Here is a 26,373-nt window from a genome sequence, read left to right as displayed (position 1 = left end):
GATTTTAATTTATTTGGGCTGCTCTCCTGATTTTAATTTTCTTAGGCTCGTCTCCTGATTTTAAGATTTTTATACTCCTCTCCTGATTTTAAGATTTTTATACTCCTCTCCTGATTTTAATTTTTTTAGGCTCCTCTCCTCATTTTAATTTTTTTAGGCTCCTCTCCTGATTTTTGTTTTTTTTAGGCTTCTCTCCTGATTTTTAGATTTTTAGGCTTGTCTCCTGATTTTAAGATTTTTATACTCCTCTCCTGATTTTCAGATTTTTAGGCTCCTCTCCTGATTTTAGTTTTTTCAGGCTCCTCTCCTGATTTTAATTTTTTTAGGCTCCTCTCCTGATTTTAATTTTTTTAGGCTCCTCTCCTGATTTTAATTTTTTTAGGTTCCTCTCCTGATTTTAATTTTTTTAGGCTCATTTCCTGATTTTTAGATTTTTATACTCCTCTCCTGATTTTAATTTTTTTAGGCTCCTCTCCTGATTTTGATTTTTTTAGGCTCCTCTCCTGATTTTATTTTATTAGGCCCCTCTCCTGATTTTTAGGTTTTTATGCTCTTCTCCTGATTTTAAGATTTTTAGGCTCCTCTCCTGGTTTAATTTTTTTTAGACTCCTCTCCTGATTTTAATTTGTTTAGTGTCCTCTCCTGATTTTAATTTTTTTAGGCTGCTCTCTTGATTTTTATTCTCTTAGGCTCTTCTCCTGATTTTAATATTTTTAGGCTCCTCTGCTGGTTTTAATTTTTTTAGGCTCCTCTCCTGATTTTTAGATTTTTAGACTCCTCTCCTGTTTGTAATTTTTTTAGGCTCCTCTCCTGATTTTGGTTTTTTTTAGGCTCCTCTCCTGATTTTGGTTTTTTTTAGGCTCCTCTCCTGATTTTGGTTTTTTTTAGGCTCCTCTCCTGATTTTGGTTTTTTTTAGGCTCCTCTCCTGATTTTGGTTTTTTTTAGGCTCCTCTCCTGATTTTTGTTTTTTTTTAGGCTCCTCTCCTGATTTTTAGATTTTTATACTCCTCCCCTGATTTTAATTTTTTTATGCTCCTTTCCTGATTTTAATTTTTTTAGGCTCCTCTCCTGATTTTAATTTTTTTAGGCTGCTCTCCTTATTTTTATTCTCTTAGGCTCTTCTCCTGATTTTAAGATTTTTAGGCCGGCCCAAGAACTGCACCTGAAACCAAGAAGGTAAGGGCTTTCCTTCCAGGGGAAAAGGATTGATGTTGACCTTGCAGGACTCCTCGAGCCGAAAAGGGCAGTCCAGCTCCCTAAATTGAATACGGATGAGGATTCCTCCCAGACAAAAGGTAGCACACCAGAAAGCTCTTGCTGCTTAAGGAGTGCCCAGGCTGGCCCACCACTGGCACCTGAAATTAAAAGGGTTGGTGCTCGCTTTGCTGTGGAAAAGGGCTGTTGTTAAGAATCCTGCGCTTAAACTGGCAGTCCGACTCCCAAAATTGCATCCGGATGCAGATTGTTGCAAGACAAAAGGTGCTAGGACAGAGAGATGTTGCTGCCCACGGAGTGCCTAGGCTAGCCCACCAACTGCACCTGAGACCCTGAGGGTAAGCACTTTCTTGCCTGGGAGAAAGGGCTGTTGTTCGCTTGCAGGAGTCCTGCACTGAAATTGCCAGTCCAAGTCCCAGAATTGAATACAGACGAGGATTCCTCCCAGACAAAAGGTGCCAGCACAGAGAGCTCTTGCTGCCCATGGACTGCCCTGGCTGGCCCACCAACTGCACCTGAGACCCCAAAGGTAAGGACCTTTTTTCTTGGGGAAAAGGGCTGTAGTTCACATGCAGGAGTCCTGTGCTGCAACTGCCAGTCCGACTCCCAGAATTGAATACGGAGGAGGATTCCACCAAGATAAAAGGTGCCACCACAGAAAGCTCTTGCTGCCCATGGAGTGCCTAGGCTGGCCCACCAACTGCACCTGAAACCCAAAGGTTTCAGGCTTTTTGTCCTGGCCATAAGGGCTGTTGTTACCTTGCAGCGATCCTACTGCCGAAATGGGCAGTCCAGCTCCCAAAATTCCATACGGACGAAGATTCCTCCCAGACTAAAGGTGACACCACACAAAGCTCTTGCTGCCCAGCGAGTGTCCAGGCCGGCCCACCAACTGCACCTGAAACCAGGAAGGTAAGGGCTTTCATTCCAGGGGAAAAGGGTTGATGTGACCCTGCAGGACTCCTCGAGCCGAAAGGGGCAGTCCAGCTCCCAAAATTGAATACGGATGAGGATTCCTCCCAGACAAAAGGTAGCACACCAGAAAGCTCTTGCTGCTTAAGGAGTGCCCAGGCTGGCCCACCACTGGCACCTGAAATTAAAAGGGTTGGTGCTCGCTTTGCTGTGGAAAAGGGCTGTTGTTAAGAATCCTGCGCTTAAACTGGCAGTCCGACTCCCAAAATTGCATCCGGATGCAGATTGTTGCAAGACAAAAGGTGCTAGGACAGAGAGATGTTGCTGCCCACGGAGTGCCTAGGCTAGCCCACCAACTGCACCTGAGACCCTGAGGGTAAGCACTTTCTTGCCTGGGAGAAAGGGCTGTTGTTCGCTTGCAGGAGTCCTGCACTGAAATTGCCAGTCCAAGTCCCAGAATTGAATACAGACGAGGATTCCTCCCAGACAAAAGGTGCCAGCACAGAGAGCTCTTGCTGCCCATGGACTGCCCTGGCTGGCCCACCAACTGCACCTGAAAGCCAGAGGTTCCACCGTTTGTTTCCTCGGGATAATGGCTGTTGTTGTTTTTTTCAACCCTGTCCTGAAACTGCCAGTCCAAGTCTCAACATGGCATACGGACGAAGATTCCTCCCAGACCAAAGGTGCCAGCACAGAGAGCTCTTGCTGCCCAGCGAGTGTCCAGGCTGGCCCACCAACTGCACCTGAGACCCCAAAGGTAAGGACCTTTTTTCTTGGGGAAAAGGGCTGTAGTTCACGTGCAGAAGTCCTGCGCTGCAATCGCCAGTCCGACTCCCAGAATTGAATACAGAGGAGGATTCCACCAAGATAAAAGGTGCCACCACAGAGAGCTCTTGCTGCCCATGGACTGCCCTGGCTGGCCCACCAACTGCACCTGAGACCCTGAGGGTAAGCACTTTCTTGCCTGGGAGAAAGGGCTGTTGTTCGCTTGCAGGAGTCCTGCACTGAAAATGCCAGTCCAAGTCCCAGAATTGAATATAGATGAGGATTCCTCCCAGACAAAAGGTGCCAGCACAGAGAGCTCTTGCTGCCCATGGACTGCCCTGGCTGGCCCACCAACTGCACCTGAAACCCAAAGGTTTCAGGCTTTCTGCCCTGGCCATAAGGGCTGTTGTTACCTTGCAGCAATCCTACTGCCGAAATGGGCAGTCCAGCTCCCAAAATTCCATACGGACGAAGATTCCTCCCAGACTAAAGGTTGCACCACACAAAGCTCTTGCTGCCCAGTGAGTGTCCAGGCCGGCCCACCAACTGCACCTGAAACCAAGAAGGTAAGGGCTTTCCCTCCAGGGGAAAAGGGTTGATGTGACCCTGCAGGACTCCTCGAGCCGAAAGGGGCAGTCCAGCTCCCAAAATTGAATACGGATGAGGATTCCTCCCAGACAAAAGGTAGCACACCAGAAAGCTCTTGCTGCTTAAGGAGTGCCCAGGCTGGCCCACCACCGGCACCTGAAATTAAAAGGGTCGGTGCTCGCTTTGCTGTGGAAAAGGGCTGTTGTTAGGAATCCTGCACTGAAACTGGCAGTCCGACTCCCAAAACTGCATCCGGATGAAGATTGTTGCAAGACAAAAGGTGCCAGGACAGAGAGATGTTGCTGCCCACCTAGGCTAGTGCCTAGGCTAGCCCACCAACTGCACCTGAGACCCTGAGGGTAAGCACTTTCTTACCTGGGAGAAAGGGCTGTTGTTCGCTTGCAGGAGTCCTGCACTGAAATTGCCAGTCCAAGTCTCAGAATTGAATACAGACGAGGATTCCTCCCAGACAAAAGGTGCCAGCACAGAGAGCTCTTGCTGCCCATGGACTGCCCTGGCTGGCCCACCAACTGCACCTGAAAGCCAGAGGTTCCACCGTTTGTTTCCTCGGGATAATGGCTGTTGTTGTCTTTTTTCAGCCCTGTCCTGAAACTGCCAGTCCAAGTCCGAACATGGCATACGGACGAAGATTCCTCCCAGACCAAAGGTGCCAGCACAGAGAGCTCTTGCTGCCCAGCGAGTGTCCAGGCTGGCCCACCAACTGCACCTGAGACCCCAAAGGTAAGGACCTTTTTTCTTGGGGAAAAGGGCTGTAGTTCACGTGCAGGAGTCCTGCGCTGCAATCGCCAGTCCGACTCCCAGAATTGAATACGGAGGAGGATTCCACCAAGATAAAAGGTGCCACCACAGAAAGCTCTTGCTGCCCATGGAGTGCCTAGGCTGGCCCACCAACTGCACCTGAAACCTTGAGGGTAAGCACTTTCTTGCCTGGGAGAAAGGGCTGTTGTTCGCTTGCAGGAGTCCTGCACTGAAATTGCCAGTCCAAGTTCCAGAATTGAATACAGACGAGGATTCCTCCCAGACAAAAGGTGCCAGTACAGAGAGCTCTTGCTGCCCATGGACTGCCCTGGCTGGCCCACCAACTGCACCTGAGACCCCAAAGGTAAGGACCTTTTTTCTTGGGGAAAAGGGCTGTAGTTCACGTGAAGGGTCCTGCGCTGCAATTGCCAGTCCAACTCCCAGAATTGAATACGGAGGAGGATTCCACCAAGATAAAAGGTGCCACCACAGAAAGCTCTTGCTGCCCATGGAGTGCCTAGGCTGGCCCACCAACTGCACCTGAAACCCAAAGGTTTCAGGCTTTCTGTCCTGGCCATAAGGGCTGTTGTTACCTTGCAGCAATCCTACTGCCGAAATGGGCAGTCCAGCTCCCAAAATTCCATACGGACGAAGATTCCTCCCAGATCAAAGGTGACACCACACAAAGCTCTTGCTGCCCAGCGAGTGTCCAGGCCGGCCCACCAACTGCACCTGAAACCAAGAAGGTAAGGGCTTTCCTTCCAGGGGAAAAGGGTTGATGTGACCCTGCAGGACTCCTCGAGCCGAAAGGGGCAGTCCAGCTCCCAAAATTGAATACAGATGAGGATTCCTCCCAGACAATAGGTAGCACACCAGAAAGCTCTTGCTGCCTAAGGAGTGCCCAGGCTGGCCTACCAACTGCACCTGAAGTTAAAATGGTCAGTGCTTTGTTTCCTGTGTAAAAGGGCTGTTGTTCATTTTTAGAAATCCTGTGCTGAAACTGCCAGTCTGACTCCCAATATTCCATACAGGTCAAGATTCCTGCAAGACAAAAGGTGCCAGGACAGAGAGATGTTGCTGCCCATCGAGTGCCCAAACTGGCCCACCAAATGCACCTAACAGCCAAAGGTTCCAGGCTTTCTTTCCTGGGAATAAGGGCTGTTGATCGTGTTTTTAATCCTGTGCTGAAACTGTCAGTCTTTACTCCCAAAATTGCATAAGGATGAAGATTCCTCCCAGACAAAAGGTTCCAGGACAGAGAGCTCTTGTTTCCCATGGAGTTTCATAGCAGCTACCCCTGAGGCCCTGAGGGTAAGGGCTTTCTTTCCTGGGGAAACAGGCTCTTGTTCACTTACAGGTGTCCTGAACCGAGAAAGATGGTTTGACTTCTTAAAATGAAATCAGATGAGGATTCCTCCCAAACAAATGGTGACAGGACAGAAAGATCTTCCTGCACAGGGAGTGCCACACCACCTGCATGTGCAGCCCTGAGATTAAGGGCTTTATTATCTGGGGGAAAGGGCTATTATTTGGTTTCCAGAGACTTGTGGTGATAATGATGGTGCAACTCTCAAAAGTGAAAACAGGTGAACATAACTCTGAGACAAAAGATGCCAGGACAGACATCTGTGGCTTCCCATGGAGTGCCCTGGGTGTCTCATGTAGTACAACTGAGAGTCTGAGGCTACATGTTGCCTTTCATGGGGAAATGGTCTGTAATTCGCTTGCAGGAGGCTGGTGCCAAGATAGCTGGACCGACTTGCCAAAATTCAAAAGGGATGAAGATTCCTCCCAGGCAAAAGGTGCCACCACACAAACATCTTGTTGCCCATGGAGTGCCCAGGCTGGTCCATCAACTGCACCTGAATCCCCACGTTTACAGGCTTTCTCTCCTGTGGGAAAGGTCTGGTTTTTGCTTTTCAGAGCCCTCCCCTGAAAGTGAAGTCTGACTCCCTCTACTGAATGCCAACAAAGATTCCTCCCAGACAAAAGGTTCTACCACAGAAAGCTGTTGCCACCCATGAAGTGTCGCACCACCTGCACCTGAGACCGTGAGGGTAAGGGATTTCCTTCCTGAGGATTCTTTCCCTGGTTCTTTCCTGGTTTTCCTGCTCTGAAAATTCCAGTCTGAGTCCTGAAATTGAACGTGAATGAGTATTCCTCTTGGACCAAAGGTGCCACCACAGGGAACTTTGCTGCTCATGGAGTGTCCAGCCTGGCCCACCAACTGCCCCTAAAATTTTAAGGCTACAAGCTGTCTTTCCTGGGGAAAAGGGCTGTAATTCATTTGCAAGAGCCTTGCAGTGAAATTGCCACTCCATCTCCCAAAACTGAACATGGACAAAGTTTTCTCTCAGAAAAAAGGTGCCAGGACAGAAAACTCTTGTTGCCTATGGAGTTTCACACTATCTGCACCTGAAACCCTGAGGGTCAGGGCTTTGTTTCCTTGGGGATACGGCTGTTTGTTGCTTGCAAGAGTCCTGCCTCAAATACCTGATCCTCCTCTCCAAAGTGAACATGGATGAAGATTTCTCCGAAACCAAAGGTAACCGGACAGAAAAATCTTGCTGCCTGTGAAACTAATTAATTAGTAACCCATTAGGGTGCAGTGCAAGAAATAAATTACTGAATTAGGTCATTAGTGAATAATTAGCATGCCTTGTAAAAGGAGAATTAGTTAATTGGTAGCTAATTAAGGTGTGGTGGAAAAGTTAATTACTTTATTATCAAAGGGGAAAAGGGTCCTCATTCACTTTCAGGAGCCTTGCAGGGAAATTGGCCATGTCAGTCCCCAGATTGAACACAACTGAAGCTTTTTGTCAGAGAAAAGCTGCTAGAGTCAGAAGCTCTTTCTGCCTATGCAGTGCCTGGATTTCTCTTCACCTCCCAGACCATTAGGGTGAGGGCTTGCTTTCCCCCAGGGAAAAGGGTTCTTGTTCATTTCCAGGAGCCCTGCAGTGAAATTTGCTATATCAGCCCCCAGATTGAACACAGCTGAAGCTTTTTGACAGAGAAAAGCTGCTAAGGTTAGAAGCTCTTGCTGCCTATGTAGTGCCCGGATTTCTCTTCACCTCCGAGACCATTAGGGTGAGGGCTTGCTTTCCCCCGGGAAAAGGGTTCTTGTTCATTTCCAGGAGCCCTGCAGTGAAATTTGCCATATCAGCCCCCAGATTGAACACAGCTAAAGCTTTTTCTCAGAGAAAAGATGCTAGGACCAGAAACTCTTGCTGCCTGTGGAATGTCCGGGTGACCCACCACCTTAACCTTTCATCTTCTTTGATAAGTTAATTTTTTGTCTGCATTTTTAGGTTGTTTATCTTGTTCTTCCTCTGTCCAACAGAAAAGTTCAGTTTCTTACCTGGTCTCTGCTGTTTCAGTGGGTATAGCTGCAGAAAGAGAGATGGTGTATTTATCCTCATTAGCAGTGTTTTCCTGCATCAGGGCCTTTACTTCTCCTGAACATGGAAAACTCAGTGCTACTCCTCCCAGAGCTTTTATACTTTGTGGCATTTGGCTCCTCCCTTTCCCTCGAGCCTCATGGGAAGGTATGTGGGTGTGGCCAGGGGTATATTAACCCCAGCCTTTGCCCAAGGAGGTCATTCAGCAGCTGGGCTTCAATGGGATAAGAGCTCTCCCTTTCTTTCAATGAATGGGATTTCTCAAGCTGTTCTTGCTTTATTGAAGCATCAGCTTTGGCATCCAAAGCAACAGAGCTATATATGGTAATGAAGAGGATTACACTCAAATGCAAGGGTTTTTGAATTTATTTATTTTGTGTCCTGTGTTGGTTAGCTGCTTTTGTAATTTATTATCTTGTTTTCTTTTTCTTAGGAGCTTTGTATCTTTTGAGATCTCCTGATCATCTCAACTGTAGCTTGGCATTTTTTCACAAGTGTTATCCTATCCTGAGGTGAAGTTGCTCTGTGTTGAAAATGGTTTCAGACACCCAGGTTTGCAAGTAGGTAGTGGGGGGTTACAGCCCAGAGATGGAGTGAGGGCTCGGGTGTCAGCTTAGGAATTGCCAGGAGTGTTTTGAAGGTAGTACGGGTGGAAAGCAGTGTCCAGGAGCCCCCTAAATGCCTGTGAATGCATCCACTGACTTTTCAGATGTGCCACTTAAGTTTTCTGCTCCTTCACCCGGATATTCTGTTTGATTATAGCTGCAGTCTTTGGCTGCAGGCAGTGACCCTTGGTGGTTTGCCAAAAGAGAAGGGAGACTCTTTGAGCTCTCCCCATTTATCTGGGTTACTTTAGTTAGGGTTTCTTTACCATGTCAGAGAGACAGGGTGTAAAGCAGAGTTGAACAGAACAGAGGCCAGAGGAGCAGAGCGAGAAGGTGGGTGGTTACCTGACATCAGCACAAAGACGTGGCTTTTGGCTCCACGTTTACTCGCTGTGTTAAGGATTTTGTTGTTTGGGTTTGTTTTTTCTTTGTTTTCAGATGCAGAGCCCTGGCCCCAGGAGGCTCTAGGCACCGGAGGGGAGGTGATCCAGGTGAGTACCTGTGAGCAAGGTGAGCATTGACTCCAGGACAGAACTAGATGGTCTTCTACAGGTGTTGTGGTGAATCTGTGCACATGCTTTGTTTGTTGTGTTTTCCAGGGGTTCTGCCACCTTCTAACAGACAGTCCAATGCTTCAGGGACCTTGTCAGTAAGAGGTCACTGTGGAGGAGAGGTAGGTAGGAGCTACCCCAGGAAAGCCATCCTTTCAGGCGGTATCTCAGTATGTACATTTGCTTTTGGTTTTTGTACTTTACAGACAGCATGTGCAGCCTCAGAGGGCCGGAGCCACCTGCCAATTAGGTTTGATGGTCTACAGCTGTCTGTGTGAGTAATCTCCTAGTACTACGAGGGTCATCAGTTAAGTCTCAATCTCTTATAGTTGCAGGTGCTATCCAGCCTGCTTTTGGCAATGGAGGAGCATTCAGGTTGAGTCGGGGAGATAGTGAGGAGGTGCTGGGTGTTTCCGAAGCACCACGTAACTTTTTTTCCTCACGCGCCCAGGTACGGCACACGGTGACGGCAGCAGCCTCCAACTGGGGTCGGAGCCAGTGGCCCGAGAACCTCACAGCTTAGGGGACGGGGACTAGCCAATTGCGGGGTTATTGCCCATGTGCTGCCAAACTCTTGTCTCAGTTTTGCTTTTCTTTCTCGCAGCTGACCGAGTCAGGGATCACAGGACCCTCTGAACCAGCCGGGGGTCCTTCCTTCGCATCGAAGATGGATTCACATCCCCGACTATGGGAAAGATAAGTGGAGGACTATCACCTGGAGAGGGGATGAGAGCTGGGTCCAGTTTTATGGTTAGGAGGGAGGAATTTTCAAATTAGCATAGGGGAAATGGTCTGCCGTAAGAGGCCCTTGGCACACATAGGAGGAGCAGTTTACTTTCCATCACTGGAGTAGGATGTGCAGGGCAGAGTCGTTCAGGTCTGTGTCGTGTCCTTTGTCCAGTCTGTGTTTTGTGTCTTACAATTCACAATCACAATTCACAGTTGTTCCACCACAGCACTTGTCCAGAAATGTGTCACTGGAGTTTGTGTTTGGCCTGGAACTGCTCTTCCCTGCAGTGTAGACTTGAGGATAGGTGGAGTAGGAAGGAGTCTTGACAGGTAACCTGTGATAGGCTTAGCCACTCAGGGCAGCAGTTCTCCGATCCTCTTGGAGGCAGCCCCTACCTGCAGCATGTGTGCAGTCACGAGAGCGAGCTTTTCTGGAGTGGTATGGCAGGGCCTTTAAGTCGGTCAGTGTTAGTTTGTGCAGGTTGTCTTTGGACCCCAGATGGCTTGTCTAAAGAGAAATTAGTATTGCACAGCAGTTAAGGTCCCTCCATTTATATGGCTGACTTTGGTAACTCATTTCTTTGCAGTGTCAGAGGGACTGGATGTAAAGCAGAGATAAAAAGAAGAGGCCGGAGGAGCAGAGTCAAAAGGTGGCTTCTCATGTGAGGTCAGAGCCAAGACATGACTTTTGGCTCTAGGTTTACTTGATCATTTGGATGGTTTGGTGGCTAGTTTTGTGGTTTTGGGGTTTTTTTAAGATGCGGAGCCCTTGGCCCAGCAGCCGATAGGCACCAGAGGGAAGCTGAGCCCGGTGAGGACGGTGAGCAGTGACTGCAGGACACAACTAGATGCTCTTTTGTCGGCAGGGTACTTGTGGTGAATCTGCATAAATACTTGGTTTTTTGTTCTACAGGCAGTGCACCGACTTCTAACGTACAGTCCAGCGTGACAGGGACCCTGCCTGTAAGAGGTCACGGTCTATGGGTGTCAGACAGAAACTACCATGGACCAGCATACTCTTGGACAGTATGTCAGCAAAGAGATTTCCGTTGGGTTTTTATTGCAGGAGACGTACGCAGCCTCGTAGGGCTGAAGCCAACTCAAAATGACGTGATGAACACACGGATTGGTTCTCTTGAGCTGTCCTTGTAGGTAATCTCCGAGTATTAAAAGGATCAGCAATGAAGCATTGAGCTTGTTCGATTGCAGGTGCCATCTGGCTAACATGTGGGAGCAGATGAGCATTGGAGGTGAGTTGGGGAGGCAGCAGGAGGAGCGGGGATCCCCTGCAGCTTTAGAGATGCCATCTAATTTTGTCTCTGGCTCACTCAGGTATCCCAGAAGATGGCAGCCAGAGTGTCCGAGTCCGGTGAGAGCCAGCGACCCGAGGACCTGCCTGGTCGAGAGTGAGTCGCGGGCTCTTGGGGCTGGGACCACGTGCCACACTACTGAGATACGGTGTCTGGTTTTCTTTCTCGCAGTTGACTGCCAGTAGTCTGACAATGGCAGGAACCTCTGAGCCAGCCCAGGTGCCCCTCCTGTGCATGAAAGATGGCTTCGCATCCCCGGCTCTGGGAAAGATAAGTGCCGGGCAAAGCCCCAGAGAGGGGTTGGGAGTCGGTGCAAGTGTGTGCCTCGCCTGGAGGGATTTTTGAAATGAGTCCGGTGCAAGGCGTATCCTGTGACAGGCTATTTGGGCGCCTGCAAGGAAGGGCTTACTTTTGATCCTTGGATTCACGTGTGCCGGGCAGAGCAGTTGCGGTCTGTGTCCCGTCCTTTGTCTGGTCCCCGTTTTGTGTCACGTGGTGTGTGTGGTGTCTCACTTGGGGTCAGCCTGGACCTGCTCTGCCCTGCTCCGTGCATCAGTGGGGAGATGGAATCTGGCTCCGAGTCTCAGGTCAGCATGTCAGCTCCCTTAGAGAGTCGAGCCGATGGCTGTGCAGTCTGTGAGCAGGATGGTCTTGCGATGCCCTGCTGGGGTGTGTAGAGTCCCGGCTAGGTAGAGTAGCAAAGAGTGTCCGGGGTTTGGAGGTTTTTGGCTTTCGTTGTGAGCAATTCCTAAACGTTGGAGAGCTGAGTATTTGAGCGTTTGGCCATTTCATTTGCAGGGGCGGTCTTGGGAGCAGCTGAAGAGAGAGGAGCCTTGGAGGTGAGTTGGGGAGGCAGCAGGAGGAGCGGGGATCCCCTGCAGCTTTAGAGATGCCATCTAATTTTGTCTCTGGCTCACTCAGGTATCCCAGAAGATGGCAGCCAGAGTGTCCGAGTCCGGTGAGAGCCAGCGACCCGAGGACCTGCCTGGTCGAGAGTGAGTCGAGGGCTCATGGGGTCTGGGCCCACGTGCCACACTACTGAGATACGGTGTCTGGTTTTCTTTCTCGCAGTTGACTGCCGGTAGTCTGACGATGGGAGGACCTCTGAGCCAGCCCAGGTGCCCCTCCTGTGCATGAAAGATGGCTTCGCATCCCCGGCTCTCTCGGAAAGATAAGTGCCGGGCAAAGCCCCAGAGAGGGGTTGGGAATCGGTGCGTGTGCCTCGCCTGGAGGGATTTTTGAAATGAGTCCGATGCAAGGCGTATCCTGTGACAGGCTATTTGGGCGCCTGCAAGGAAGGGCTTACTTTTGATCCTTGGATTCACGTGTGCCGGGCAGAGCAGTTGCGGTCTGTGTCCCGTCCTTTGTCTGGTCCCCGTTTTGTGTCACGTGGTGTGTGTGGTGTCTCACTTGGGGTCAGCCTGGACCTGCTCTGCCCTGCTCCGTGCATCAGTGGGGAGATGGAATCTGGCTCCGAGTCTCAGGTCAGCATGTCAGTTCCCTTAGAGAGTCGAGCCGATGGCTGTGCAGTCTGTGAGCAGGATGGTCTTGCGATGCCCTGCTGGGGTGTGTAGAGTCCCGGCTAGGTAGAGTAGCAAAGAGTGTCTGGGGTTTGGAGGTTTTTGACTTTCGTTGTGAGCAATTCCTAAACGTTGGAGAGCTGAGTGTTTGAGCGTTTGGCCATTTCATTTGCAGGGGCGGTCTTGGGAGCAACTGAAGAGAGAGGAGCCTTGGAGGTGAGTTGGGGAGGCAACAGGAGGAGCGGGGATCCCCTGCAGCTTTAGAGATGCCATCTAATTTTGTCTCTGGCTCACTCAGGTATCCCAGAAGATGGCAGCCAGAGTGTCCGAGTCCGGTGAGAGCCAGCGACCCGAGGACCTGCCTGGTCGAGAGTGAGTCGAGGGCTCATGGGGTCTGGGCCCACGTGCCACACTACTGAGATACGGTGTCTGGTTTTCTTTCTCGCAGTTGACTGCCGGTAGTCTGACGATGGGAGGACCTCTGAGCCAGCCCAGGTGCCCCTCCTGTGCATGAAAGATGGCTTCGCATCCCCGGCTCTGGGAAAGATAAGTGCCGGGCAAAGCCCCAGAGAGGGGTTGGGAGTCGGTGCAAGTGTGTGCCTCGCCTGGAGGGATTTTTGAAATGAGTCCGGTGCAAGGCGTATCCTGTGACAGGCTATTTGGGCGCCTGCAAGGAAGGGCTTACTTTTGATCCTTGGATTCACGTGTGCCGGGCAGAGCAGTTGCGGTCTGTGTCCCGTCCTTTGTCTGGTCCCCGTTTTGTGTCACGTGGTGTGTGTGGTGTCTCACTTGGGGTCAGCCTGGACCTGCTCTGCCCTGCTCCGTGCATCAGTGGGGAGATGGAATCTGGCTCCGAGTCTCAGGTCAGCATGTCAGCTCCCTTAGAGAGTCGAGCCGATGGCTGTGCAGTCTGTGAGCAGGATGGTCTTGCGATGCCCTGCTGGGGTGTGTAGAGTCCCGGCTAGGTAGAGTAGCAAAGAGTGTCCGGGGTTTGGAGGTTTTGGCTTTCGTTGTGAGCAATTCCTAAACGTTGGAGAGCTGAGTGTTTGAGCGTTTGGCCATTTCATTTGCAGGGGCGGTCTTGGGAGCAGCTGAAGAGAGAGGAGCCTTGGAGGTGAGTTGGGGAGGCAGCAGGAGGAGCGGGGATCCCCTGCAGCTTTAGAGATGCCATCTAATTTTGTCTCTGGCTCACTCAGGTATCCCAGAAGATGGCAGCCAGAGTGTCCGAGTCCGGTGAGAGCCAGCGACCCGAGGACCTGCCTGGTCGAGAGTGAGTCGAGGGCTCATGGGGTCTGGGCCCACGTGCCACACTACTGAGATACGGTGTCTGGTTTTCTTTCTCGCAGTTGACTGCCGGTAGTCTGACGATGGGAGGACCTCTGAGCCAGCCCAGGTGCCCCTCCTGTGCATGAAAGATGGCTTCGCATCCCCGGCTCTCTCGGAAAGATAAGTGCCGGGCAAAGCCCCAGAGAGGGGTTGGGAGTCGGTGCAAGTGTGTGCCTCGCCTGGAGGGATTTTTGAAATGAGTCCGGTGCAAGGCGTATCCTGTGACAGGCTATTTGGGCGCCTGCAAGGAAGGGCTTACTTTTGATCCTTGGATTCACGTGTGCCGGGCAGAGCAGTTGCGGTCTGTGTCCCGTCCTTTGTCTGGTCCCCGTTTTGTGTCACGTGGTGTGTGTGGTGTCTCACTTGGGGTCAGCCTGGACCTGCTCTGCCCTGCTCCGTGCATCAGTGGGGAGATGGAATCTGGCTCCGAGTCTCAGGTCAGCATGTCAGCTCCCTTAGAGAGTCGAGCCGATGGCTGTGCAGTCTGTGAGCAGGATGGTCTTGCGATGCCCTGCTGGGGTGTGTAGAGTCCCGGCTAGGTAGAGTAGCAAAGAGTGTCCGGGGTTTGGAGGTTTTTGGCTTTCGTTGTGAGCAATTCCTAAACGTTGGAGAGCTGAGTGTTTGAGCGTTTGGCCATTTCATTTGCAGGGGCGGTCTTGGGAGCAGCTGAAGAGAGAGGAGCCTTGGAGGTGAGTTGGGGAGGCAGCAGGAGGAGCGGGGATCCCCTGCAGCTTTAGAGATGCCATCTAATTTTGTCTCTGGCTCACTCAGGTATCCCAGAAGATGGCAGCCAGAGTGTCCGAGTCCGGTGAGAGCCAGCGACCCGAGGACCTGCCTGGTCGAGAGTGAGTCGAGGGCTCATGGGGTCTGGGCCCACGTGCCACACTACTGAGATACGGTGTCTGGTTTTCTTTCTCGCAGTTGACTGCCGGTAGTCTGACGATGGGAGGACCTCTGAGCCAGCCCAGGTGCCCCTCCTGTGCATGAAAGATGGCTTCGCATCCCCGGCTCTCTCGGAAAGATAAGTGCCGGGCAAAGCCCCAGAGAGGGGTTGGGAGTCGGTGCAAGTGTGTGCCTCGCCTGGAGGGATTTTTGAAATGAGTCCGGTGCAAGGCGTATCCTGTGACAGGCTATTTGGGCGCCTGCAAGGAAGGGCTTACTTTTGATCCTTGGATTCACGTGTGCCGGGCAGAGCAGTTGCGGTCTGTGTCCCGTCCTTTGTCTGGTCCCCGTTTTGTGTCACGTGGTGTGTGTGGTGTCTCACTTGGGGTCAGCCTGGACCTGCTCTGCCCTGCTCCGTGCATCAGTGGGGAGATGGAATCTGGCTCCGAGTCTCAGGTCAGCATGTCAGTTCCCTTAGAGAGTCGAGCCGATGGCTGTGCAGTCTGTGAGCAGGATGGTCTTGCGATGCCCTGCTGGGGTGTGTAGAGTCCCGGCTAGGTAGAGTAGCAAAGAGTGTCCGGGGTTTGGAGGTTTTGGCTTTCGTTGTGAGCAATTCCTAAACGTTGGAGAGCTGAGTGTTTGAGCGTTTGGCCATTTCATTTGCAGGGGCGGTCTTGGGAGCAGCTGAAGAGAGAGGAGCCTTGGAGGTGAGTTGGGGAGGCAGCAGGAGGAGCGGGGATCCCCTGCAGCTTTAGAGATGCCATCTAATTTTGTCTCTGGCTCACTCAGGTATCCCAGAAGATGGCAGCCAGAGTGTCCGAGTCCGGTGAGAGCCAGCGACCCGAGGACCTGCCTGGTCGAGAGTGAGTCGAGGGCTCATGGGGTCTGGGCCCACGTGCCACACTACTGAGATACGGTGTCTGGTTTTCTTTCTCGCAGTTGACTGCCGGTAGTCTGACGATGGGAGGACCTCTGAGCCAGCCCAGGTGCCCCTCCTGTGCATGAAAGATGGCTTCGCATCCCCGGCTCTCTCGGAAAGATAAGTGCCGGGCAAAGCCCCAGAGAGGGGTTGGGAGTCGGTGCAAGTGTGTGCCTCGCCTGGAGGGATTTTTGAAATGAGTCCGGTGCAAGGCGTATCCTGTGACAGGCTATTTGGGCGCCTGCAAGGAAGGGCTTACTTTTGATCCTTGGATTCACGTGTGCCGGGCAGAGCAGTTGCGGTCTGTGTCCCGTCCTTTGTCTGGTCCCCGTTTTGTGTCACGTGGTGTGTGTGGTGTCTCACTTGGGGTCAGCCTGGACCTGCTCTGCCCTGCTCCGTGCATCAGTGGGTAGATGGAATCTGGCTCCGAGTCTCAGGTCAGCATGTCAGCTCCCTTAGAGAGTCGAGCCGATGGCTGTGCAGTCTGTGAGCAGGATGGTCTTGCGATGCCCTGCTGGGGTGTGTAGAGTCCCGGCTAGGTAGAGTAGCAAAGAGTGTCCGGGGTTTGGAGGTTTTTGGCTTTCGTTGTGAGCAATTCCTAAACGTTGGAGAGCTGAGTGTTTGAGCGTTTGGCCATTTCATTTGCAGGGGCGGTCTTGGGAGCAGCTGAAGAGAGAGGAGCCTTGGAGGTGAGTTGGGGAGGCAGCAGGAGGAGCGGGGATCCCCTGCAGCTTTAGAGATGCCATCTAATTTTGTCTCTGGCTCACTCAGGTATCCCAGAAGATGGCAGCCAGAGTGTCCGAGTCCGGTGAGAGCCAGCGACCCGAGGACCTGCCTGGTCGAGAGTGAGTCGAGGGCTCATGGGGTCTGGGCCCACGTGCCACACTACTGAGATACGGTGTCTGGTTTTCTTTCTCGCAGTTGACTGCCGGTAGTCTGACGATGGCAGGAACCTCTGAGCCAGCCCAGGTGCCCCTCCTGTGCATGAAAGATGGCTTCGCATCCCCGGCTCTCTCGGAAAGATAAGTGCCGGGCAAAGCCCCAGAGAGGGGTTGGGAGTCGGTGCAAGTGTGTGCCTCGCCTGGAGGGATTTTTGAAATGAGTCCGGTGCAAGGCGTATCCTGTGACAGGCTATTTGGGCGCCTGCAAGGAAGGGCTTACTTTTGATCCTTGGATTCACGTGTGCCGGGCAGAGCAGTTGCGGTCTGTGTCCCGTCCTTTGTCTGGTCCCCGTTTTGTGTCACGTGGTGTGTGTGGTGTCTCACTTGGGGTCAGCCTGGACCTGCTCTGCCCTGCTCCGTGCATCAGTGGGGAGATGGAATCTGGCTCCGAGTCTCAGGTCAGCATGTCAGCTCCCTTAGAGAGTCGAGCCGATGGCTGTGCAGTCTGTGAGCAGGATGGTCTTGCGATGCCCTGCTGGGGTGTGTAGAGTCCCGGCTAGGTAGAGTAGCAAAGAGTGTCCGGGGTTTGGAGGTTTTTGGCTTTCGTTGTGAGCAATTCCTAAACGTTGGAGAGCTGAGTGTTTGAGCGTTTGGCCATTTCATTTGCAGGGGCGGTCTTGGGAGCAGCTGAAGAGAGAGGAGCCTTGGAGGTGAGTTGGGGAGGCAGCAGGAGGAGCGGGGATCCCCTGCAGCTTTAGAGATGCCATCTAATTTTGTCTCTGGCTCACTCAGGTATCCCAGAAGATGGCAGCCAGAGTGTCCGAGTCCGGTGAGAGCCAGCGACCCGAGGACCTGCCTGGTCGAGAGTGAGTCGAGGGCTCATGGGGTCTGGGCCCACGTGCCACACTACTGAGATACGGTGTCTGGTTTTCTTTCTCGCAGTTGACTGCCGGTAGTCTGACGATGGCAGGAACCTCTGAGCCAGCCCAGGTGCCCCTCCTGTGCATGAAAGATGGCTTCGCATCCCCGGCTCTGGGAAAGATAAGTGCCGGGCAAAGCCCCAGAGAGGGGTTGGGAGTCGGTGCAAGTGTGTGCCTCGCCTGGAGGGATTTTTGAAATGAGTCCGGTGCAAGGCGTATCCTGTGACAGGCTATTTGGGTGCCTGCAAGGAAGGGCTTACTTTTGATCCTTGGATTCACGTGTGCCGGGCAGAGCAGTTGCGGTCTGTGTCCCGTCCTTTGTCTGGTCCCCGTTTTGTGTCACGTGGTGTGTGTGGTGTCTCACTTGGGGTCAGCCTGGACCTGCTCTGCCCTGCTCCGTGCATCAGTGGGGAGATGGAATCTGGCTCCGAGTCTCAGGTCAGCATGTCAGCTCCCTTAGAGAGTCGAGCCGATGGCTGTGCAGTCTGTGAGCAGGATGGTCTTGCGATGCCCTGCTGGGGTGTGTAGAGTCCCGGCTAGGTAGAGTAGCAAAGAGTGTCCGGGGTTTGGAGGTTTTTGGCTTTCGTTGTGAGCAATTCCTAAACGTTGGAGAGCTGAGTGTTTGAGCGTTTGGCCATTTCATTTGCAGGGGCGGTCTTGGGAGCAGCTGAAGAGAGAGGAGCCTTGGAGGTGAGTTGGGGAGGCAGCAGGAGGAGCGGGGATCCCCTGCAGCTTTAGAGATGCCATCTAATTTTGTCTCTGGCTCACTCAGGTATCCCAGAAGATGGCAGCCAGAGTGTCCGAGTCCGGTGAGAGCCAGCGACCCGAGGACCTGCCTGGTCGAGAGTGAGTCGAGGGCTCATGGGGTCTGGGCCCACGTGCCACACTACTGAGATACGGTGTCTGGTTTTCTTTCTCGCAGTTGACTGCCGGTAGTCTGACGATGGGAGGACCTCTGAGCCAGCCCAGGTGCCCCTCCTGTGCATGAAAGATGGCTTCGCATCCCCGGCTCTCTCGGAAAGATAAGTGCCGGGCAAAGCCCCAGAGAGGGGTTGGGAGTCGGTGCAAGTGTGTGCCTCGCCTGGAGGGATTTTTGAAATGAGTCCGGTGCAAGGCGTATCCTGTGACAGGCTATTTGGGCGCCTGCAAGGAAGGGCTTACTTTTGATCCTTGGATTCACGTGTGCCGGGCAGAGCAGTTGCGGTCTGTGTCCCGTCCTTTGTCTGGTCCCCGTTTTGTGTCACGTGGTGTGTGTGGTGTCTCACTTGGGGTCAGCCTGGACCTGCTCTGCCCTGCTCCGTGCATCAGTGGGGAGATGGAATCTGGCTCCGAGTCTCAGGTCAGCATGTCAGCTCCCTTAGAGAGTCGAGCCGATGGCTGTGCAGTCTGTGAGCAGGATGGTCTTGCGATGCCCTGCTGGGGTGTGTAGAGTCCCGGCTAGGTAGAGTAGCAAAGAGTGTCCGGGGTTTGGAGGTTTTGGCTTTCGTTGTGAGCAATTCCTAAACGTTGGAGAGCTGAGTGTTTGAGCGTTTGGCCATTTCATTTGCAGGGGCGGTCTTGGGAGCAGCTGAAGAGAGAGGAGCCTTGGAGGTGAGTTGGGGAGGCAGCAGGAGGAGCGGGGATCCCCTGCAGCTTTAGAGATGCCATCTAATTTTGTCTCTGGCTCACTCAGGTATCCCAGAAGATGGCAGCCAGAGTGTCCGAGTCCGGTGAGAGCCAGCGACCCGAGGACCTGCCTGGTCGAGAGTGAGTCGAGGGCTCATGGGGTCTGGGCCCACGTGCCACACTACTGAGATACGGTGTCTGGTTTTCTTTCTCGCAGTTGACTGCCGGTAGTCTGACGATGGGAGGACCTCTGAGCCAGCCAGGTGCCCCTCCTGTGCATGAAAGATGGCTTCGCATCCCCGGCTCTGGGAAAGATAAGTGCCGGGCAAAGCCCCAGAGAGGGGTTGGGAGTCGGTGCAAGTGTGTGCCTCGCCTGGAGGGATTTTTGAAATGAGTCCGGTGCAAGGCGTATCCTGTGACAGGCTATTTGGGCGCCTGCAAGGAAGGGCTTACTTTTGATCCTTGGATTCACGTGTGCCGGGCAGAGCAGTTGCGGTCTGTGTCCCGTCCTTTGTCTGGTCCCCGTTTTGTGTCACGTGGTGTGTGTGGTGTCTCACTTGGGGTCAGCCTGGACCTGCTCTGCCCTGCTCCGTGCATCAGTGGGGAGATGGAATCTGGCTCCGAGTCTCAGGTCAGCATGTCAGCTCCCTTAGAGAGTCGAGCCGATGGCTGTGCAGTCTGTGAGCAGGATGGTCTTGCGATGCCCTGCTGGGGTGTGTAGAGTCCCGGCTAGGTAGAGTAGCAAAGAGTGTCCGGGGTTTGGAGGTTTTGGCTTTCGTTGTGAGCAATTCCTAAACGTTGGAGAGCTGAGTGTTTGAGCGTTTGGCCATTTCATTTGCAGGGGCGGTCTTGGGAGCAGCTGAAGAGAGAGGAGCCTTGGAGGTGAGTTGGGGAGGCAGCAGGAGGAGCGGGGATCCCCTGCAGCTTTAGAGATGCCATCTAATTTTGTCTCTGGCTCACTCAGGTATCCCAGAAGATGGCAGCCAGAGTGTCCGAGTCCGGTGAGAGCCAGCGACCCGAGGACCTGCCTGGTCGAGAGTGAGTCGAGGGCTCATGGGGTCTGGGCCCACGTGCCACACTACTGAGATACGGTGTCTGGTTTTCTTTCTCGCAGTTGACTGCCGGTAGTCTGACGATGGCAGGAACCTCTGAGCCAGCCCAGGTGCCCCTCCTGTGCATGAAAGATGGCTTCGCATCCCCGGCTCTGGGAAAGATAAGTGCCGGGCAAAGCCCCAGAGAGGGGTTGGGAGTCGGTGCAAGTGTGTGCCTCGCCTGGAGGGATTTTTGAAATGAGTCCGGTGCAAGGCGTATCCTGTGACAGGCTATTTGGGTGCCTGCAAGGAAGGGCTTACTTTTGATCCTTGGATTCACGTGTGCCGGGCAGAGCAGTTGCGGTCTGTGTCCCGTCCTTTGTCTGGTCCCCGTTTTGTGTCACGTGGTGTGTGTGGTGTCTCACTTGGGGTCAGCCTGGACCTGCTCTGCCCTGCTCCGTGCATCAGTGGGGAGATGGAATCTGGCTCCGAGTCTCAGGTCAGCATGTCAGCTCCCTTAGAGAGTCGAGCCGATGGCTGTGCAGTCTGTGAGCAGGATGGTCTTGCGATGCCCTGCTGGGGTGTGTAGAGTCCCGGCTAGGTAGAGTAGCAAAGAGTGTCCGGGGTTTGGAGGTTTTTGGCTTTCGTTGTGAGCAATTCCTAAACGTTGGAGAGCTGAGTGTTTGAGCGTTTGGCCATTTCATTTGCAGGGGCGGTCTTGGGAGCAGCTGAAGAGAGAGGAGCCTTGGAGGTGAGTTGGGGAGGCAGCAGGAGGAGCGGGGATCCCCTGCAGCTTTAGAGATGCCATCTAATTTTGTCTCTGGCTCACTCAGGTATCCCAGAAGATGGCAGCCAGAGTGTCCGAGTCCGGTGAGAGCCAGCGACCCGAGGACCTGCCTGGTCGAGAGTGAGTCGAGGGCTCATGGGGTCTGGGCCCACGTGCCACACTACTGAGATACGGTGTCTGGTTTTCTTTCTCGTAGTTGACTGCCGGTAGTCTGACGATGGGAGGACCTCTGAGCCAGCCCAGGTGCCCCTCCTGTGCATGAAAGATGGCTTCGCATCCCCGGCTCTCTCGGAAAGATAAGTGCCGGGCAAAGCCCCAGAGAGGGGTTGGGAGTCGGTGCAAGTGTGTGCCTCGCCTGGAGGGATTTTTGAAATGAGTCCGGTGCAAGGCGTATCCTGTGACAGGCTATTTGGGCGCCTGCAAGGAAGGGCTTACTTTTGATCCTTGGATTCACGTGTGCCGGGCAGAGCAGTTGCGGTCTGTGTCCCGTCCTTTGTCTGGTCCCCGTTTTGTGTCACGTGGTGTGTGTGGTGTCTCACTTGGGGTCAGCCTGGACCTGCTCTGCCCTGCTCCGTGCATCAGTGGGGAGATGGAATCTGGCTCCGAGTCTCAGGTCAGCATGTCAGCTCCCTTAGAGAGTCGAGCCGATGGCTGTGCAGTCTGTGAGCAGGATGGTCTTGCGATGCCCTGCTGGGGTGTGTAGAGTCCCGGCTAGGTAGAGTAGCAAAGAGTGTCCGGGGTTTGGAGGTTTTTGGCTTTCGTTGTGAGCAATTCCTAAACGTTGGAGAGCTGAGTGTTTGAGCGTTTGGCCATTTCATTTGCAGGGGCGGTCTTGGGAGCAGCTGAAGAGAGAGGAGCCTTGGAGGTGAGTTGGGGAGGCAGCAGGAGGAGCGGGGATCCCCTGCAGCTTTAGAGATGCCATCTAATTTTGTCTCTGGCTCACTCAGGTATCCCAGAAGATGGCAGCCAGAGTGTCCGAGTCCGGTGAGAGCCAGCGACCCGAGGACCTGCCTGGTCGAGAGTGAGTCGAGGGCTCATGGGGTCTGGGCCCACGTGCCACACTACTGAGATACGGTGTCTGGTTTTCTTTCTCGCAGTTGACTGCCGGTAGTCTGACGATGGGAGGACCTCTGAGCCAGCCAGGTGCCCCTCCTGTGCATGAAAGATGGCTTCGCATCCCCGGCTCTGGGAAAGATAAGTGCCGGGCAAAGCCCCAGAGAGGGGTTGGGAGTCGGTGCAAGTGTGTGCCTCGCCTGGAGGGATTTTTGAAATGAGTCCGGTGCAAGGCGTATCCTGTGACAGGCTATTTGGGCGCCTGCAAGGAAGGGCTTACTTTTGATCCTTGGATTCACGTGTGCCGGGCAGAGCAGTTGCGGTCTGTGTCCCGTCCTTTGTCTGGTCCCCGTTTTGTGTCACGTGGTGTGTGTGGTGTCTCACTTGGGGTCAGCCTGGACCTGCTCTGCCCTGCTCCGTGCATCAGTGGGGAGATGGAATCTGGCTCCGAGTCTCAGGTCAGCATGTCAGCTCCCTTAGAGAGTCGAGCCGATGGCTGTGCAGTCTGTGAGCAGGATGGTCTTGCGATGCCCTGCTGGGGTGTGTAGAGTCCCGGCTAGGTAGAGTAGCAAAGAGTGTCCGGGGTTTGGAGGTTTTGGCTTTCGTTGTGAGCAATTCCTAAACGTTGGAGAGCTGAGTGTTTGAGCGTTTGGCCATTTCATTTGCAGGGGCGGTCTTGGGAGCAGCTGAAGAGAGAGGAGCCTTGGAGGTGAGTTGGGGAGGCAGCAGGAGGAGCGGGGATCCCCTGCAGCTTTAGAGATGCCATCTAATTTTGTCTCTGGCTCACTCAGGTATCCCAGAAGATGGCAGCCAGAGTGTCCGAGTCCGGTGAGAGCCAGCGACCCGAGGACCTGCCTGGTCGAGAGTGAGTCGAGGGCTCATGGGGTCTGGGGCCACGTGCCACACTACTGAGATACGGTGTCTGGTTTTCTTTCTCGCAGTTGACTGCCGGTAGTCTGACGATGGGAGGACCTCTGAGCCAGCCCAGGTGCCCCTCCTGTGCATGAAAGATGGCTTCGCATCCCCGGCTCTCTCGGAAAGATAAGTGCCGGGCAAAGCCCCAGAGAGGGGTTGGGAGTCGGTGCAAGTGTGTGCCTCGCCTGGAGGGATTTTTGAAATGAGTCCGGTGCAAGGCGTATCCTGTGACAGGCTATTTGGGCGCCTGCAAGGAAGGGCTTACTTTTGATCCTTGGATTCACGTGTGCCGGGCAGAGCAGTTGCGGTCTGTGTCCCGTCCTTTGTCTGGTCCCCGTTTTGTGTCACGTGGTGTGTGTGGTGTCTCACTTGGGGTCAGCCTGGACCTGCTCTGCCCTGCTCCGTGCATCAGTGGGTAGATGGAATCTGGCTCCGAGTCTCAGGTCAGCATGTCAGCTCCCTTAGAGAGTCGAGCCGATGGCTGTGCAGTCTGTGAGCAGGATGGTCTTGCGATGCCCTGCTGGGGTGTGTAGAGTCCCGGCTAGGTAGAGTAGCAAAGAGTGTCCGGGGTTTGGAGGTTTTTGGCTTTCGTTGTGAGCAATTCCTAAACGTTGGAGAGCTGAGTGTTTGAGCGTTTGGCCATTTCATTTGCAGGGGCGGTCTTGGGAGCAGCTGAAGAGAGAGGAGCCTTGGAGGTGAGTTGGGGAGGCAGCAGGAGGAGCGGGGATCCCCTGCAGCTTTAGAGATGCCATCTAATTTTGTCTCTGGCTCACTCAGGTATCCCAGAAGATGGCAGCCAGAGTGTCCGAGTCCGGTGAGAGCCAGCGACCCGAGGACCTGCCTGGTCGAGAGTGAGTCGAGGGCTCATGGGGTCTGGGCCCACGTGCCACACTACTGAGATACGGTGTCTGGTTTTCTTTCTCGCAGTTGACTGCCGGTAGTCTGACGATGGGAGGACCTCTGAGCCAGCCAGGTGCCCCTCCTGTGCATGAAAGATGGCTTCGCATCCCCGGCTCTGGGAAAGATAAGTGCCGGGCAAAGCCCCAGAGAGGGGTTGGGAGTCGGTGCAAGTGTGTGCCTCGCCTGGAGGGATTTTTGAAATGAGTCCGGTGCAAGGCGTATCCTGTGACAGGCTATTTGGGCGCCTGCAAGGAAGGGCTTACTTTTGATCCTTGGATTCACGTGTGCCGGGCAGAGCAGTTGCGGTCTGTGTCCCGTCCTTTGTCTGGTCCCCGTTTTGTGTCACGTGGTGTGTGTGGTGTCTCACTTGGGGTCAGCCTGGACCTGCTCTGCCCTGCTCCGTGCATCAGTGGGGAGATGGAATCTGGCTCCGAGTCTCAGGTCAGCATGTCAGCTCCCTTAGAGAGTCGAGCCGATGGCTGTGCAGTCTGTGAGCAGGATGGTCTTGCGATGCCCTGCTGGGGTGTGTAGAGTCCCGGCTAGGTAGAGTAGCAAAGAGTGTCCGGGGTTTGGAGGTTTTGGCTTTCGTTGTGAGCAATTCCTAAACGTTGGAGAGCTGAGTGTTTGAGCGTTTGGCCATTTCATTTGCAGGGGCGGTCTTGGGAGCAGCTGAAGAGAGAGGAGCCTTGGAGGTGAGTTGGGGAGGCAGCAGGAGGAGCGGGGATCCCCTGCAGCTTTAGAGATGCCATCTAATTTTGTCTCTGGCTCACTCAGGTATCCCAGAAGATGGCAGCCAGAGTGTCCGAGTCCGGTGAGAGCCAGCGACCCGAGGACCTGCCTGGTCGAGAGTGAGTCGAGGGCTCATGGGGTCTGGGCCCACGTGCCACACTACTGAGATACGGTGTCTGGTTTTCTTTCTCGCAGTTGACTGCCGGTAGTCTGACGATGGGAGGACCTCTGAGCCAGCCCAGGTGCCCCTCCTGTGCATGAAAGATGGCTTCGCATCCCCGGCTCTCTCGGAAAGATAAGTGCCGGGCAAAGCCCCAGAGAGGGGTTGGGAGTCGGTGCAAGTGTGTGCCTCGCCTGGAGGGATTTTTGAAATGAGTCCGGTGCAAGGCGTATCCTGTGACAGGCTATTTGGGCGCCTGCAAGGAAGGGCTTACTTTTGATCCTTGGATTCACGTGTGCCGGGCAGAGCAGTTGCGGTCTGTGTCCCGTCCTTTGTCTGGTCCCCGTTTTGTGTCACGTGGTGTGTGTGGTGTCTCACTTGGGGTCAGCCTGGACCTGCTCTGCCCTGCTCCGTGCATCAGTGGGGAGATGGAATCTGGCTCCGAGTCTCAGGTCAGCATGTCAGCTCCCTTAGAGAGTCGAGCCGATGGCTGTGCAGTCTGTGAGCAGGATGGTCTTGCGATGCCCTGCTGGGGTGTGTAGAGTCCCGGCTAGGTAGAGTAGCAAAGAGTGTCCGGGGTTTGGAGGTTTTTGGCTTTCGTTGTGAGCAATTCCTAAACGTTGGAGAGCTGAGTGTTTGAGCGTTTGGCCATTTCATTTGCAGGGGCGGTCTTGGGAGCAGCTGAAGAGAGAGGAGCCTTGGAGGTGAGTTGGGGAGGCAGCAGGAGGAGCGGGGATCCCCTGCAGCTTTAGAGATGCCATCTAATTTTGTCTCTGGCTCACTCAGGTATCCCAGAAGATGGCAGCCAGAGTGTCCGAGTCCGGTGAGAGCCAGCGACCCGAGGACCTGCCTGGTCGAGAGTGAGTCGAGGGCTCATGGGGTCTGGGGCCACGTGCCACACTACTGAGATACGGTGTCTGGTTTTCTTTCTCGCAGTTGACTGCCGGTAGTCTGACGATGGGAGGACCTCTGAGCCAGCCCAGGTGCCCCTCCTGTGCATGAAAGATGGCTTCGCATCCCCGGCTCTCTCGGAAAGATAAGTGCCGGGCAAAGCCCCAGAGAGGGGTTGGGAGTCGGTGCAAGTGTGTGCCTCGCCTGGAGGGATTTTTGAAATGAGTCCGGTGCAAGGCGTATCCTGTGACAGGCTATTTGGGCGCCTGCAAGGAAGGGCTTACTTTTGATCCTTGGATTCACGTGTGCCGGGCAGAGCAGTTGCGGTCTGTGTCCCGTCCTTTGTCTGGTCCCCGTTTTGTGTCACGTGGTGTGTGTGGTGTCTCACTTGGGGTCAGCCTGGACCTGCTCTGCCCTGCTCCGTGCATCAGTGGGGAGATGGAATCTGGCTCCGAGTCTCAGGTCAGCATGTCAGCTCCCTTAGAGAGTCGAGCCGATGGCTGTGCAGTCTGTGAGCAGGATGGTCTTGCGATGCCCTGCTGGGGTGTGTAGAGTCCCGGCTAGGTAGAGTAGCAAAGAGTGTCCGGGGTTTGGAGGTTTTTGGCTTTCGTTGTGAGCAATTCCTAAACGTTGGAGAGCTGAGTGTTTGAGCGTTTGGCCATTTCATTTGCAGGGGCGGTCTTGGGAGCAGCTGAAGAGAGAGGAGCCTTGGAGGTGAGTTGGGGAGGCAGCAGGAGGAGCGGGGATCCCCTGCAGCTTTAGAGATGCCATCTAATTTTGTCTCTGGCTCACTCAGGTATCCCAGAAGATGGCAGCCAGAGTGTCCGAGTCCGGTGAGAGCCAGCGACCCGAGGACCTGCCTGGTCGAGAGTGAGTCGAGGGCTCATGGGGTCTGGGCCCACGTGCCACACTACTGAGATACGGTGTCTGGTTTTCTTTCTCGCAGTTGACTGCCGGTAGTCTGACGATGGGAGGACCTCTGAGCCAGCCCAGGTGCCCCTCCTGTGCATGAAAGATGGCT

At 53.9% G+C, this 26,373-nt stretch overlaps 1 protein-coding gene across 15 annotated transcripts; it reads right to left on the bottom strand.

Moving 5' to 3' along the window:
- Window positions 1-1,211: 1,211 nt before the first annotated feature.
- LOC127473374 (uncharacterized) lies at window positions 1,212-7,946 on the bottom strand. Of its 15 annotated transcripts, none has more exons than XM_051792907.1 (6): window positions 7,599-7,946; window positions 4,591-4,972; window positions 3,857-4,017; window positions 3,446-3,637; window positions 2,491-2,681; window positions 1,518-1,731 (listed from the first exon to the last, which is right to left on the bottom strand). In XM_051792907.1, the coding sequence occupies exons 2-6, from the start codon at window positions 4,748-4,750 to the stop codon at window positions 1,518-1,520; spliced, it is 918 nt and encodes a 305-aa protein (XP_051648867.1). In that variant the 5' UTR covers window positions 4,751-4,972; window positions 7,599-7,946. The 15 variants fall into 15 exon arrangements, 2 of the variants coding, with proteins under 2 accessions (XP_051648867.1, XP_051648866.1); XM_051792906.1 differs by lacking the exons at window positions 3,446-3,637; window positions 3,857-4,017 and adding exons at window positions 2,872-3,062; window positions 4,209-4,590 and having other exon boundaries at window positions 4,781-4,972; XR_007905407.1 differs by lacking the exons at window positions 1,518-1,731; window positions 2,491-2,681 and adding exons at window positions 1,212-1,356; window positions 1,976-2,114 and having other exon boundaries at window positions 3,307-4,017; window positions 4,834-4,972.
- Between the last annotated feature and the right edge of the window lie 18,427 nt (window positions 7,947-26,373).

The sequence above is a fragment of the Manacus candei genome, unplaced genomic scaffold (genome assembly GCF_025592945.1).
Source record: "Manacus candei isolate 608988 ecotype Guabito, Panama unplaced genomic scaffold, ASM2559294v1 h1tg000035l, whole genome shotgun sequence".
Taxonomy (NCBI): domain Eukaryota; kingdom Metazoa; phylum Chordata; class Aves; order Passeriformes; family Pipridae; genus Manacus; species Manacus candei.
Note: the sequence above shows the minus strand (reverse complement) of the source record. Positions and strands in the feature narration are given on the sequence as shown.

Excerpts from the sequence above, each read along its gene's own strand:
- LOC127473374 (XM_051792906.1), bottom strand. The coding sequence starts at position 4,560 with ATGGGCAGCAAGAGCTCTCTGTACTGGCACCTTTTGTCTGGGAGGAAT. Across the intron at positions 2,682-2,871 it reads CCTTACCTTTGGGGTCTCAG|GTGCAGTTGGTGGGCCAGCC; the intron begins GTGCAGTTGGTG and ends TCTGGCTTTCAG. Across the intron at positions 1,732-2,490 it reads GCTTACCCTCAGGGTCTCAG|GTGCAGTTGGTGGGCCAGCC; the intron begins GTGCAGTTGGTG and ends TTGGGGTCTCAG.